The sequence below is a fragment of the Schistocerca americana genome, chromosome 1 (genome assembly GCF_021461395.2).
Source record: "Schistocerca americana isolate TAMUIC-IGC-003095 chromosome 1, iqSchAmer2.1, whole genome shotgun sequence".
NCBI lineage: Eukaryota > Metazoa > Arthropoda > Insecta > Orthoptera > Acrididae > Schistocerca > Schistocerca americana.
The window spans coordinates 832,191,802-832,206,222 of record NC_060119.1 but is presented as its reverse complement, the minus strand read 5'-3'; the positions used below and the strand labels follow the sequence as shown (position 1 = coordinate 832,206,222).

Below are 14,421 nucleotides of genomic sequence, written 5' to 3'. Positions count from 1 at the left end.
TTATTCAGACTACAGACTTGCTACCATGCAGCAGTACATGTTTGCATTGATGAAAAAACTGGCCTATTTCACAGTATTCAAATTAAGCCATAGTACTAAGTGATAAACTTAGTCCACAAATGAAAAGACGGTGACGTGATTTTTTATGACATCTATAGTTGCTAAAACGCCATAGACTCTTCCACATCAACTAAAATATTTTGCCATGCATAAAAATGGTTAGTGGAATCTATTTGAATATTGAACGGTTGTCTTGTAACTGTGGCCTGACTAATGTTGAGTATAGAGGCTTGCTGACAGTCATTCTTCCCATGCACCATTCACAAATGTGTCAGGGAAAGGGGAGATACGTAGACATACCCTCCACCACACACATAAAATGGCTTTCAGAGCACAGATCTAGAATACTATTTAATACAAAAGCATGGATTCAGAGCTGCCATACATCGTTCAACTCATATTACTTGTTCTGTATTCAGACTCGGAGGTAAAAAATATCTATGTTGACAGTTGTAGAAAATGAGATAGACTCTTTTGATGACAAACATTGTACATACTCAGACTAATCACATGAAATTTCTTAGTTAATCTCTAGTTTTTGTACTTTATTCAGTTGACATTTGCTTTAATAGGTGATCAAATAAAGAGCAAGTTATAAATGCAATCAGTGACTGTAGATAGGGTCAATATAAAGAAATTGTGGAGGACATTCTCACTGTCTTTTTCTGAGGTCTAAGACTATAGAGACAGACAATGAAAACCTAAGAAAATCAAATGCCCTTGATATACTATTATACTGATTGATATGGATACCAAACATTATCCAGTAAAGTATACATCAAAGAGCAAGTCAAAATGATACAATACAATTATGCTAAAAATGCAAGGTAAAGATATTTTCTTATGGCATCTAAGATTCCTTCCTTTTCCGTTCTGTGTATTAGAAGCCAAGTTTAAACATACAGGGTGTCCATAATTAAAGTTCCAGTTTCAAAATGCTGTATAAAGAGAACCACTGCTGAGAATGACATAAAATTTGAACATTCCAGTTCCAAGATGCTGTAGAAAGAGAATTGCCATTTAGAATGACATCAAATTTGAACAGTGTGTTATTGGCACAGAGGCAAACGCATGGAAAAGAAAGGAAAAAAAAAAATTGACCAATAGATGGCGCCGTAAGTGTCAGAATATGCATACCAGCAGACATGTGGCACATGGCTGTTCCTCAGTTTGTGTCTGAGGTGCCCAACCTCACTGTCTCTATGAAAAATTGCACAGTGCTGGTAAAGCTCTTTTACAGGAACAGTAACTGTGCACCAGTGCCCTGCAGAAGTTCCAGGCCCTCAAGGGTATGAAAAAAGCCAGTGTTCCAATGTCTGCTAAGGGTCTGGAGCAAATGATTACAGAATTTGGAAATATGGCTTCTTTTGAAGTGCAGTGTGGTGGAGGGAGGAAAGGAGCTAAACTGACTGAAGATGTGGCCACAGCTTTGCAAGAGGGGTCAGATGAACATGCCTGTGAGATCGGTGCATAAAATCCTGCGAAACATCCTGCATTGTTATCTGAACAAAATCACCCATTTTCTTGCTTCTAAACTGCCAGCAAGACAAACATTCTCTCTGGAATTTCTTTCTCATATTTAAATGGATAGTGAATGGCCCAAATGTAAAGGAGAGGAAATGGTTGGAGGAAACAAAATACTTAGGAAAATCGCATAAGATCATTGATCAAGTGGGGTAGAAGATGACAGTGAGGTATTATGAAACTGGAAAAAAAAGCATTTGCCAAATTGTGAAGACAAGGTACAACTATTTTCTATGGATAGCAAGTATAGGAAACTAAAAAAAAGTTGATTCCATACATTACAATAAAGGTAATTAAAAAGATAAAGTTGTGTTGAACACAATAGTTGATTTGAACTCCCCAGTGCTACTGCACATGGTATTACTGGAGGTGGTATGCCTCAGCCTACCTCTGACCTTTGAACTGACTTTCCCAGCCAGTTTACTGCCCTATGGTCCAACAGGAGTGCAACGTGATATTTTTCGTATTGACAAACATTTCTGAAGAAGGTGAAAGAGCTAACATGTGGCAGAATCAAATTCTAGGACTGACTGCAAATCAATCACCTATCCATTGGACTCATAGTTAATGCTTAACCACTGAGCCACAAAGGCACACAGGATCAAACACCTATCTATTGGACTCATAGTTAATACTTAACCACTTAGCCCAAAGGCACACATTACAATATAATTCAGTTTTTTCTCTATTTTGTTAGCAGTTTATGTGATATTTTGTTGTTCAGTTAAGCTGTTCAGCTTCAAGTTGTAGCACAGAAAATCATGCATGTAACCCTGTTGTAATTATTTTACTAGTAGCTGGTTTTATAATCATGGAACAAGTAGTTAGTTACAGGTTTAGAGGACTTCAGTTACTGAAAATTTCACCTGATAAACTGGGAGTTTGGGTAAAGAATATATATTGCAAGTTTTTCATCAACGCAGCAATGCTACTATGTAGATACTTATTTACAAACTTCTAAGCTTTTTTTTGTTTGTTTTCACAGGTCCAACACAAGGAGCTCCAACTGACCCCTGCAACCCTTCACCTTGCGGGCCAAATTCTAACTGCCGTGTTGAAGCAAATGGTTTCTCATCCTGTGAATGCTTGCCAGACTTCTATGGTAACCCATATGATGGGTGCCGACCTGAGTGTCTAGTCAGTTCGGACTGCTCTATGGATCGTGCTTGTATACAGAACCACTGTCAGGATCCTTGTCCTGGAACTTGTGGTGTAGGTGCCATCTGCTCTGTTACAAATCACATTCCTATTTGTTCTTGTCCTGAGGGAACAACAGGAGATGCCTTCCATCTTTGTCAGCCTGTAATATGTGAGTATCATTCAGACTTTATACATTTGGTTAGAAGAGGGAGGCAAGGAGATTTTTATTTATGTTGTTTATATTCAAATTAAGTCATAATATAGACTGAGATTATCACAGTATATGTCTGAACGGTAATGGCTGGAAATTTTAATTTCTCACAGTGACTGGATGCACTGAAATTTTACAAAGGAAATGTAAATTGTATTCACCAGCTGTTGGCACTAACTATGCACAATCTTATATTATTAATATGAGTAAAAAAGAAGAGCAAAGAAATGTAAAGAGGCAAATTTATAGTTTAGGAACAAAATAATGTGTAAAGCAAATGTGCCCTTTTCTTAAAAGGACACTAGAAATTTATTTTGGGTGTGGTGGAGGAAGGAGGGTGGGGGATGCAGCTGAGGGGTCAGAGATAGAACATTCAGAAAAAGCAGGGGAGGATAATCACAGGTGACAAAATCTGTGCTGAAGGTATATGGTAACTTATACGGTTAGTTCAAAAAAACTGTTAAAACAGCATTAGTGTAAAAAGATGTGTGGCAAGGAGTGATATTTACACCATGAGATATTCATAAATGGAATAATCATTGTGAATATGTACATGGTTTGGGTCTTGTAACAGTTAGGATGATCTTCCTTATTTTGGTGATCACACTATCTTATCAGTATATATTGTTGTGGTCTTCAGTCCAAAGATCAGTTTGATGCCACTCTCCACACTATTTAATCTTGTGCAGGCTCCTTTATCCCTACTCAACAATGAAATCTTCATCCATTTGAACCTGTGTACTGTAGTCAAGTCTCGGCCTCCCTCTTCAGTTCTTACCCCCTCCCCCTAAATACTTCACTCCATTACCAAATTTGTGATATCTTGATGCTTCAGGGTGTGCCCCATCAACCAGTCCTTTCTTTTAGTCAAATTGTGTCCTAAACTTCTTTTCTCCCAAATTCAGTTCAGTACCTCTCCATTAGTTATCTGATGTACCCATCTAATCTACAGCCTTCTTCTGTAACATCACATTTAAAAAGCTTCTGTTATCGTCATGTCTGAAGTGTTTATCATCCATGTTTCAGTTTCGTACAATTCTACATTCAGACAAATCCTACAGAAAGAGACTTCCTGTCACTGAAATTGTATTCTGTGTTTGCAAATTTGTCTTTTTCAGAGACACTTTTCTTGCTATTACAAGTCTTCATTTTACTCCCTCTCTACTTCTGCCTTCATCAGCTACTTTGCAGTGAAAATAGGAAAACTCATGTACTACTTTTAGTGTCTCATTTCCTAACTGATTCCTTCAACATTGCCTAATTTAATTCAACAACATTTCATTGGATCATTGTTTTACTTTAGTTGTGACTCCTCTCATAACCTCCTTTTGTGACTTTTTAATTTAATTTTGCAATGGTAGGTAGCTGAGCTAAGAGGTATTAAAATTATAGTCACCATTTTACATTTCAGTACACCATATCATATGCAACCTAGGAATCATTTTATTGTAATATGTCAGAACTGTCAGAGCATTATTTTAGTGAGCACTAGACTGCCGTAAAAATTTGGTTGGAATAGTGCTAAAGTTTTTATTTTCTTTGCATTGCAGTGCCGGTGCCAGGTTCAAGTTACCCATGTGTACCTTCACCCTGTGGGCCAAATGCACTTTGCCGAGCAGGTGATTCTGGTGCTGCCTTGTGTGAATGCTTACCAGGTTATCAGGGTATACCAGATGGAAGTGGATGCAGGCCTGAGTGTGTCCTCAGTGCTGACTGTCCACGTGACAAGGCGTGTGTGAGTGGCAAGTGCCGGGACCCATGTCCAGGTGCCTGTGGTTATGGTGCCAACTGCAATGTTATAAACCACAGCCCCATCTGCTCTTGCCCATCTGGTACAGGAGGAAATCCATTTGTACAATGTACAGAGCAACCACGTAAGTATCTTACTACTCTACTGTTGAAATCATTGATTTTCCCTTTAATATATGTAGAGTATTCTGCATGATTAGTTAACAGCAATCTTAGATCAGTGAAATAACATTCTTTTATGTTATTTTGCTTCCATTTGATCTGCCAAATTTCTTTTCTTCATCTTAAATGCTTGCATATCAATTGATTTAACAATAATAAATAATTTTAGAAGAACTGAATATCTTTTTTCTTTCTTTATCACTTTGCTATTCTCCTTTTGCAATTTTTATGTGGTGTTGATGACTTGTGATGTGACTTTATCTGAAAAATAACTTCTTTATGAAAAACAGCAAAACCCATTCTTTTTTTCTTTAAATGGAATTTTAATGACGTATCGATCTCCTGAATAAAAATAAATTAGTCTTGCAGAATGTCTGTATTAGCCTAGATACCCACAGTCAAAATGATCACCAGTTTACAGCTGCTTACTATACCTCTTGATCACAAAATTATTTTGTTCATTAAATATGTTTATCATAATATTAATCATCAGTGAAAATAAATAATAGACTAAATTTGTTTCATGCCTTGAGTTGTGAGGAGATGAAAATTTCTTTTTATCAGTTATGTACACACACACACACTCTCTCTCTCTCTCTCTCTCTCTCTCTCTCTCTCTCTGTGTGTGTGTGTGTGTGTGTGTGTGTGTGTGTGTGTGTGTGTGTGTTTTCCTCCCCCAACCTCTCCCCCCCCCCCTCCCCACCCCACCCATCCTTCCTCCCACCTACCTTTGTTTGCTTACTGGCTTTTTTCAAGACACTCTCATCTTTCTCATTTGTACATAAAGTTAGACAGTAAAACCCTGAAATTTCTATTATAGTTATAATTTTCAGCATCAAAATAAAGAGAAAATGTTGATTTTCAACAACTGTTAATTATTCTACAGCTGTTCCAAGCGATCCCTGTGAGTCCTCACCATGTGGACCGAATGGACAGTGCCGTGTTGTGAAAGGTGCTGCTGTTTGCACATATCCAGAATGTGTAATCAATCAAGACTGTGTTCGTGACAGGGCTTGTTTTGCTCAACGTTGTCGAGATCCTTGCAGTGAGGGAACTGTCTGTGGTCTCAACGCACTATGTCAAACTGTCAGCCATGTCCCTGTGTGTTCCTGTCCAGCAGGTTACACAGGAGAACCTAGGCTGGAGTGCCACCCAGTGCCTGTCACTCCTCCAGGTATGTGTATTACCTGCTGTTAATCATTAACTGTTCTCAGTTGGTGTGGCTGTTTTCATGTAGACTATTTAGTAAAAAAATCATTCTAAAAAATTTCAATGTTTATTCTGCTACTATTACCAATGAGAGTACAGACTTCATCATTTGGGTGTAAACTGTTCCAATATTCAGAAGTATTATTTATTGATTTAACTGTCTGCTCATAGGAATAAATTTCTGTAGCTCCTTGCAACTAAACATACTTTAGCATTACAAAAAGCTTTCAAAACAGATTATGAGTTTAACAACACTACATCATGTAATATATGAATATATATTATTTCACTGTGATAAACCATTTTCAGCTCTTGCAGAGCTGCATTGTCACTTAAATTATACACTTTTGTAAATTGCTGCAGTATGTGACAAAACCCTTCAACTTTTCAGCTCCACGCCCTGAATGTACTCAAAACAATGACTGTACAAATGACAAGACCTGTATAAATGATTTTTGCCGTGATCCTTGTCTGGAGAATACAGGAATTTGTGGACCTAATGCACAATGTCATGTTCAGTTGCATAGGCCAATATGCACCTGTAAGGACGGATTTACTGGAAATGCCAATGGCCATTGTTATCAGAGTGAGTAAAATACTGAATACTTTTTATACTCTTGTTTCCATGCAGCAGAACAACATACATTTTGTTGTAGTAGACTACAGAATAAGAGCTATAAATAAAATTAAAATATACTTTATAATATAAATTAACTTGCATTTCTGGATATTGTTTGATATTTATAGCAGTTGTACTCCACTAAAGTAGGCAAAGCTACAATAATTCGTTATCTTATTATCATTTGTGGTTTAAATTAAGAGTTACTAAGAGAACCAGGTATGTTCTGGAAGAGATGCACATCTTACATACAGTGTTTACTATTTTTTTCACAGATATTTTGTTAATATCATGGATCATTGAATGAGTATGGTAGATCACACTGTGAATTCTAAGACAAAAGTTTGTCTTCTTAAAAGTTCTTTTTGGTAGCTTCATTCTGTTCAGGAATGATAAATGAAGGTATAAGAATGTGTCATTCTCATAAAATAACAAACAGTTACATTACCTTATGTGGGAAAGATATAGCATTCATAATATACACATTTAACATAACAAATGTATTATTTAAGTTAATAATTTGTTCAATTTTGCTCCTTTTACAGTTGGTTGTCGCTCAGATGGAGAATGCCCACCCACAGAGGCATGTGTGAACGGCAACTGTGTGTCTCCATGTTCCTACACACGTTGTGGTATCGATGCTCTTTGTGAGACTGATGGCTGGCATCATGCACGTTGCCGCTGTCCTGAAAGTTGGACTGGAGATCCACACACACTGTGCAGAAAGCCAGAATGTTCATCTGATGCTGACTGTACATACAACCTAGCTTGCCTTGGCAATCGATGTGAAAATCCTTGTCCTGGTGCATGTGGTCAGAATGCTATCTGCACTGTTACTAACCATTTGGCAACATGTCACTGTCCACCAGGCTACACTGGAAATCCTGGGTCACAATGCACTCTTGGTGAGTCAGTCAGTACTGAGATATATTTTCAGTTTTAAATCCACGAACAGTCGATATCCCGTTAACAAAATATATTCCAACATTCCGTTACAACAGTTTCTGTACCTCGCAGTTTGAAGTGGCAAAGTTTTGGTGTTAAATGGTCAATTACATTCATGATTAAAAATGTCAAAGATAGTTTAAGCCTAGCAGTCACACAAATTAAAAAATATAATTTTGATTGAATATCCAGCTGTCATATGTAAAAACAATTTAAAAACTAGTACAAGGCAAGGAAAGTCACCTAAAATTCTAGATCAAGGGTGATGTAATGTTCCCTACAATCCATTTTGTGCTGAAAGATATCATTTTCTGCCAATTCCTTTCCATTTATTCCCAGTTCTGCAACTGGTAAGCATGTGCTCCTCTGTGATCACTAATTTTGGTAGTATTCATTTTGCATAGTTTAATTATTTTCATGGATTTATGGTTTTGAATCGTTTCCTGCGGTTAACAATATTTAAAAATGGAAATTGCAAGTTTTACAGTGCATTTACTTCCATAAGATTAAAAATATTATTGGGATTTTTTATGCATGTACAAAGTTAATTACAATGTCATTGCATTCCTTTTTCTCCGTTTTCCCTCTTTTTTGTATGAAATGTAAAATCTTAAGTTTGCTGCTGTTGATTCATCAGAGGCTTTCTGTTATTCAGCTATAATAATTGTTTCTTTTGTTGATGTTTGATAGAAATTATGGAGCCAAAACAGTGTCGAGCTGATGCTGACTGTGCAAGCAAATTAGCTTGCTTTAGTGGAAACTGTCGAAACCCATGTGTTGAAACAAAACCATGTGGTCCAAATGCTGAATGCACGGTTGTAGACACTCTTCCTCTCAGGACCATGGCCTGCCGCTGTCCACAGGGGTATGTAGGGGATGCAGACATCGAATGCAAACCAGGTAATAAGATGTTGACTATTGAAAATAAGTGTTTTAGATTTTGAAATTAACAAATGAAATAAAGTGCTTATATTTTTTCCAGGTGGCCACTGGTGATGGTGGTGGTGGGAGGGATGGTGATAACAACATACCTACCTCATTAACTTTTTACCTGTCCCAAAGTTACATTTTTAAATGATAAACAGCAACACACTTAATGTTTTTTGTAGTAATGAACTATAGAGTTTTGATATTACATAACATGCTACCTAACAATGCTTGCTACTTGAAATGGGCAATTTTGTATTGTTGCATGCCATTTTTAATGAAGAGTACTTAATCTCATTTCTATGATTTCAATTAATACCTTAAATTTGCTGCTTACAGTCATAACATTTACAAGTGTGAAGTATTTTTCTTTTGCTGCTGCGTTATGCTTCATAACATATGACTTCCTTCAACCCATTTTGTATTACAAGAACATAACTTTATCTCAGCTCAGGAGAGTCCATATAAACATGAACATTAAAATTTGCCGTTATAAATATAAAAAATGCTAAAAATGGTTATTTAAGTGTGAGAAGACAGAAAACTGTTGTTATAAAACTCCAGGAAATTCTTTAAAGAAAAAAAAAGAAAGAAAAAGAAGATAATGTGGTAAAGGTTTCCTTTTTATTTCCTGTAGTTGACATTTAATACTGTCCAGTATAATACTTGTGTGTGGTGTATTCTGTCTCTTGCAAGTACTCTTCTGTGTTCTGACTGATGACAGATAATCGTTACATTGAATGTTCATTTTGAATATGTGTTTTTGCAGCTCCTGATGAAAAAGAAGGTTGTCAGTCTGATGCAGACTGTACATTATCTGAGATTTGTGTGAACAGACGTTGTTCCAATGCATGTACATTGAATCCAAGTTTGTGTGCACCAAATGCACTGTGCCAAGCAACAAACCATCAAGCAACATGTGTCTGCCCTGGTACCCTAGTCGGTGACCCATATAGTAACTGCTATTCAGGTAAATATTCCTTTTATAATCCCATGTTCATCATATGATTGCTATGTTATCCTTATGGATGCTAGTATTTTTTAAATCCTAAATACAATTTGCCTAGTCAGTATGCCAAAATATCAAAGATAAACAGAGTTGTAGTTTGATGAAGTAGTATATTTTTTAAAGATATAGTCTGAAAAGAAAATAATGAACATATATTTATATCTAGGGGATTAGTTTTCTAAATTAATTAACAACATTAATCAAGTGACCCAAGGACACCATCCTGCATCTTTACTTAGAAACCAGAAAAGCTCAATTTCTTGTTTTTTTTTTTTTTTTGTGCCAGCAGACTTACTTATTATGTACTAGATCCAGTACAAGGAGAGAAACAGCTATAATTAACAATCTGTTTTAATTACATGAATTTATGATTCAAGATATCCTCCCAGGCACTCTATGATTGTTTAGAGGTTCAATATATTCATGAAGAGTTTACCTTCTTTTAGAGACTACCATGCTAAGCAATATATTTACTAATTGGAAAACAAAAGGAGATAGTTCTGTTTCAAAACTCCACTCTGCATTTTTTAAATTATCAAAGAAAGTAATTGTTCAGTACAAACCATTAAAAAATTGCTGTTCCTACATAAATGTCTTGAAAACTAAGACCCACAAAAGAAAATTGCTTCATGATCAGTACGATGGGAAAGTATCCCTCAGAATTCATTGGTTTCAAACCTGATGTGTCTTCATAAGTTTACATGATTCTTTTTAATTTACTGGTGATTAAATGCCAGAATTTATGTCTGCTTTTAATAACAGTCATTACACATACATTTACAAATGCTTAATGTTACAAGTAATGAGACTTAAAGACAAGAATCTAACAAATATTATTAGTACATTTAGCATCAATACTCATTAAAATGCATAATACCAATTCTATTATTTTTGTTTTTCTAGCACACCTCAATGAATCAGAATGCAGAACAGATATGGATTGTTCAGACAAACACTCTTGTATTTCTGCACACTGTCTTGACCCCTGCACTGTCAGTTCTCGATGTGGTGTGGGAGCTTTGTGTCATTCAAGTTACCATCGTGCTATCTGCAGTTGTCCAGATGGCTGGGCTGGAAATCCAGAAAGATTTTGCTACAGACGTAAGTTGAAAATTAAATTATCATTTTCTACATTTTTGTTAAAATTTAACTTGAGACATGTAAAGAAGCACCTAACACTCTGAAGTTCAGTAATATCTTCATTTATTTACTTTATTTATAAATAAATATTGTTCACAACACACAGATACAAACTGAATCATCTGGAAACAATGTTCCCATACATATTGACTAGGAAGTGAACAAATCTATTTCAATGCACCATTAGAGTGATGCAAATGTTTAAACACACAAAACATATTTTCATGTGTAATATAAAAGGCATGTATTAGCCAAGACTGTAAAAATAATGGACAACATACCACAACTGTATACTTTTATTAAAGTTTATTTTTATAGTCTCAGTGGCATAAAAAATTGTATGTTGTGCAACTGAGACTGCAAAAACAAACTTTTCATGAAGTCTGTAAACTTCGTGGCAAACATAAATGTAAGATCTAAAACTATAGTTTAAGCATCCCATTCCTTGATAAATGAACTTGAAAGAAGAAGAAGAAGAAAGGGGAGGAAAGTGAAGGCAGGAGAAAAAAAAGATGTACGAAAAAAAACATCCAAAGTTGCAAACTGAAGAATAGACATTTACAAATACAGACCAAGACTTCATTCTCCTTGTCGTTTGCTGTTTTAATATACGTTTCTTGTTTATCTTTGTGGCATGTTCCTTGTTATTTTCAGTATGATATTTCTGACAGTACTTAACAGGAAATAATGCCATGCACAAGAAATAACTGCACTATATATTAGATTTGTACACAATTTGTGGAATGGTCATCAAACATCATATAAGAAAGCAAACATCATATAAGAAAGTGGAATGGTGTTGAACTGAACATACACATAATGGTAAGCCTGTACAAATGACTTGTGATGAAGAAATGAGTCAGAGGCCAGCTGGGGATGATGGTAGGCTACAAAAATGCCGCAGGCTGCAAAAGTGGGCTTTAGGTTGACAGTATGTACTGACACTAAGGAGGAGGAATACAAAACCACACTCTCTTTAGGTATATTACATTCAACCCAGTAAGGACATTCAGGTACCAAGCCTGGAAGAATGATTCTTAACATACAATGAATTACACTTCAGTTTCAAAGATAGGATGGAAGCAGAAGATAGAAGTTGTGTACTGGATACTTCAACTTTCATAACATTTTCATAAATAACAAAGATGACGATGTACAAGCACCACATTTGTACTTCACAGTGGACAGGTAGAAAGTCTGATGGAAAGAAATTTCATCTGTCCAAATGAAAGGTCATGGTGTGAATCCTTTTAGCAATTAAAATGGAGACAAGTGTAAGCATTAGCCAACCAAAGATGTATGATATATGATGGACAGACATTGCATGACAAGGCTTGTTGGATCCAAGCAGACCCAGTGGGATTGGTAATATGTCAAAGTTATCTGGAAAGGCAAAGTGGAATAATGGAGAGAAAACAACCGAGAATCTGTGTCAAGAATGTATTGACGGAGTAAGATTTAAAATGTCGTAATCTAGTTGGATCCGTTAGGGGAGTTTAATAAGAGGGTACTAAATTGATAAAGATGGATGTAACTAGTTAATGATAATGTGGCCTTCAACAACTGTAATTATCAGATAGTAATTGTTCATTTTATCAAGCAGCAATGTAAAAGTTGATGGCCATTACTTTTGCGATGTTCAGCTGTAAAGTCTTTCATAATGTGCTCCACTACCTGTTGAGAATTGGCACAATGGAACACCTCTCTCTCCTGAGTGACTGTCCAGACTCTACATTAACATGTTTCATAGAACTCTGGATCAAAGGCTTGTATGCCACTGAGAATGACATGATTTGCAAACTAATATGAGAAGCATTGTCAGTTATGTGTCTGATACCATCATCAGTTGAATGTCTGAAATTACTGTCCAAACTGTTACCTGCACACCCAACATTAATTACATGAATTTCTTTACCAAGATATTTTCTCAAAAAGGTCTAAATGAACAATGACACCATTGAGGCCTTCAGTAATCTTATATTTGCTACTTACCTTCTAATCATGACTCAGTGAGCTAGGCACATTCCCAGGCTATGACTACTGCCGGGCAGTAACTGGTCTTATCATCCCTTTTCATCTTACCCTTGTATCTTATGCTGTCTACTGTCAGGTAATGCTGTGTTCTTAATTGTATAGCTGAGCTAGTTGCATTTTATGGGTGCATAACTGCAAAATTTTTAGCTATTTGTCTTGGAAAAAATACCAAATTTTTGCTTAGTTTTGCTTTTGAATAAAGAATGCTTGTTTAAAACTCTCAGGATATTCCACAAGCTGTTTGTAAATGACACTAAACTTGTTTCATGATGAGACATATGGGGCACTGAAAGTTCCTGCTTAACTTCTTCCAAAATTAAACATGTACTTTTACTTGTTTACTAACTAAACAAATGCTCTTTTATTTTAGCTGAATGCACAAATGATGCAGATTGCCCATACAACAAGGCATGTGAATCAGGAAGTTGTTTGGATCCTTGCGAACATGCTGGTTGTGGACGCGGAGCTGAATGTATCACAGAGGCACACAGACCTCGTTGTCAGTGTCCTCCTGGTTCCCAGGGAGATCCATATCGCACTTGTGTCACTGGTGTATGTCAGTACAATGAAGATTGTGCTGGACATGAAGCCTGCGATCGACTGAATCGTATTTGTCGCCCTGTCTGTGAAGAAGACACTTGTGCATCTGGTGCTGTGTGTATTGGGAAAGATCATCAGCCTACGTGTGCTTGTCCTCATGGCACAAATGGAAATCCATATGTTGAATGTAGCTGTAAGTCTTTTGAGAATTACTTATAATACAGCAAAAACTATACAATAAATTTAGAAAATGCTTATACACACTTACACATATTTTCACTGTATTTATACGTGGATGAGAAATGGGTGGGGGTGTTAGGCTTATTAATAAGAAAACATTGGCTTATAAAGTTCTTCATTAAAGTTGCAGTTCGTTCTCCATACTGTCATCACAAATACTGCTAATTTCTTCCTTTTCAGAGTGAAAAAAGAAGTTGTGCATTTTGTCTTCCTGCCAGACAGTCATTAAATCTTACACTTTATGTCTGCCTAAAAACAATATGCACCTTATGTAAATGAAAGATCCTGAGTAAGCTTTTCAGTCAGGAGTTAATGGCCTGCCATTAAATGTTGTACCAAAATGTTGCAACTGTAAAAGTTTAGTTGATGCGTTATTATTGTTTGTCTGCAGCTTACAAAGCTGCCCAGAAACTTACCGAAAAATACTTTATCTGCTTTTATTTATTCATTCATACATTATGCTTCATAGATTACAGCTGATGAAGAATCCTTGTTTATGCTTATAATAATAATGGAAGCTCCTGGATGGAACAATACACTAAGACAACCACTCACTTTTAGCAGTCTGATGTGTGGTGATAGGCACACGTAACAAAACATGGTTTTCATTAGCTTTAGAGCTCTTCTTCTGGCAGAAACTATACTTGTTCATGCACACAAACACCCAATAGAGCTCTGCAGTTACCGAGTCTAATGACTTTCCTGCTTCTTGCTCACACTATCCCACTAACCACTCCTTGCCTCATGTGTCCTTCACTGCCTCCTCTCCTCATCCATTAGCCCAAGCAGGTGCTCCCTGATAATACATGTCATTGTGATAATATGCATTTGGATATCTGTGTGTGTACTCTCTGCTAAACAAAGAGCCAGAGCTCTAAAGCTAGTTAATACTGTGTTTTGTTACATGTGTCT

The 14,421-nt window shown here is 36.3% G+C and overlaps 1 protein-coding gene across 1 annotated transcript in view; it reads left to right on the top strand.

Annotated features, from left to right (window-relative positions):
- Window positions 1-14,421, top strand: part of LOC124594527 — a 605,846-nt gene that overhangs the window by 549,611 nt on the left and 41,814 nt on the right. The window contains exons 199-207 of the mRNA XM_047132903.1: window positions 2,570-2,893; window positions 4,486-4,809; window positions 5,733-6,020; window positions 6,447-6,641; window positions 7,220-7,579; window positions 8,310-8,519; window positions 9,316-9,516; window positions 10,459-10,656; window positions 13,100-13,462. Of these exons, the coding sequence (XP_046988859.1) occupies window positions 2,570-2,893; window positions 4,486-4,809; window positions 5,733-6,020; window positions 6,447-6,641; window positions 7,220-7,579; window positions 8,310-8,519; window positions 9,316-9,516; window positions 10,459-10,656; window positions 13,100-13,462 (2,463 nt within the window). The remainder of the gene's footprint in view (window positions 1-2,569; window positions 2,894-4,485; window positions 4,810-5,732; window positions 6,021-6,446; window positions 6,642-7,219; window positions 7,580-8,309; window positions 8,520-9,315; window positions 9,517-10,458; window positions 10,657-13,099; window positions 13,463-14,421) is intronic.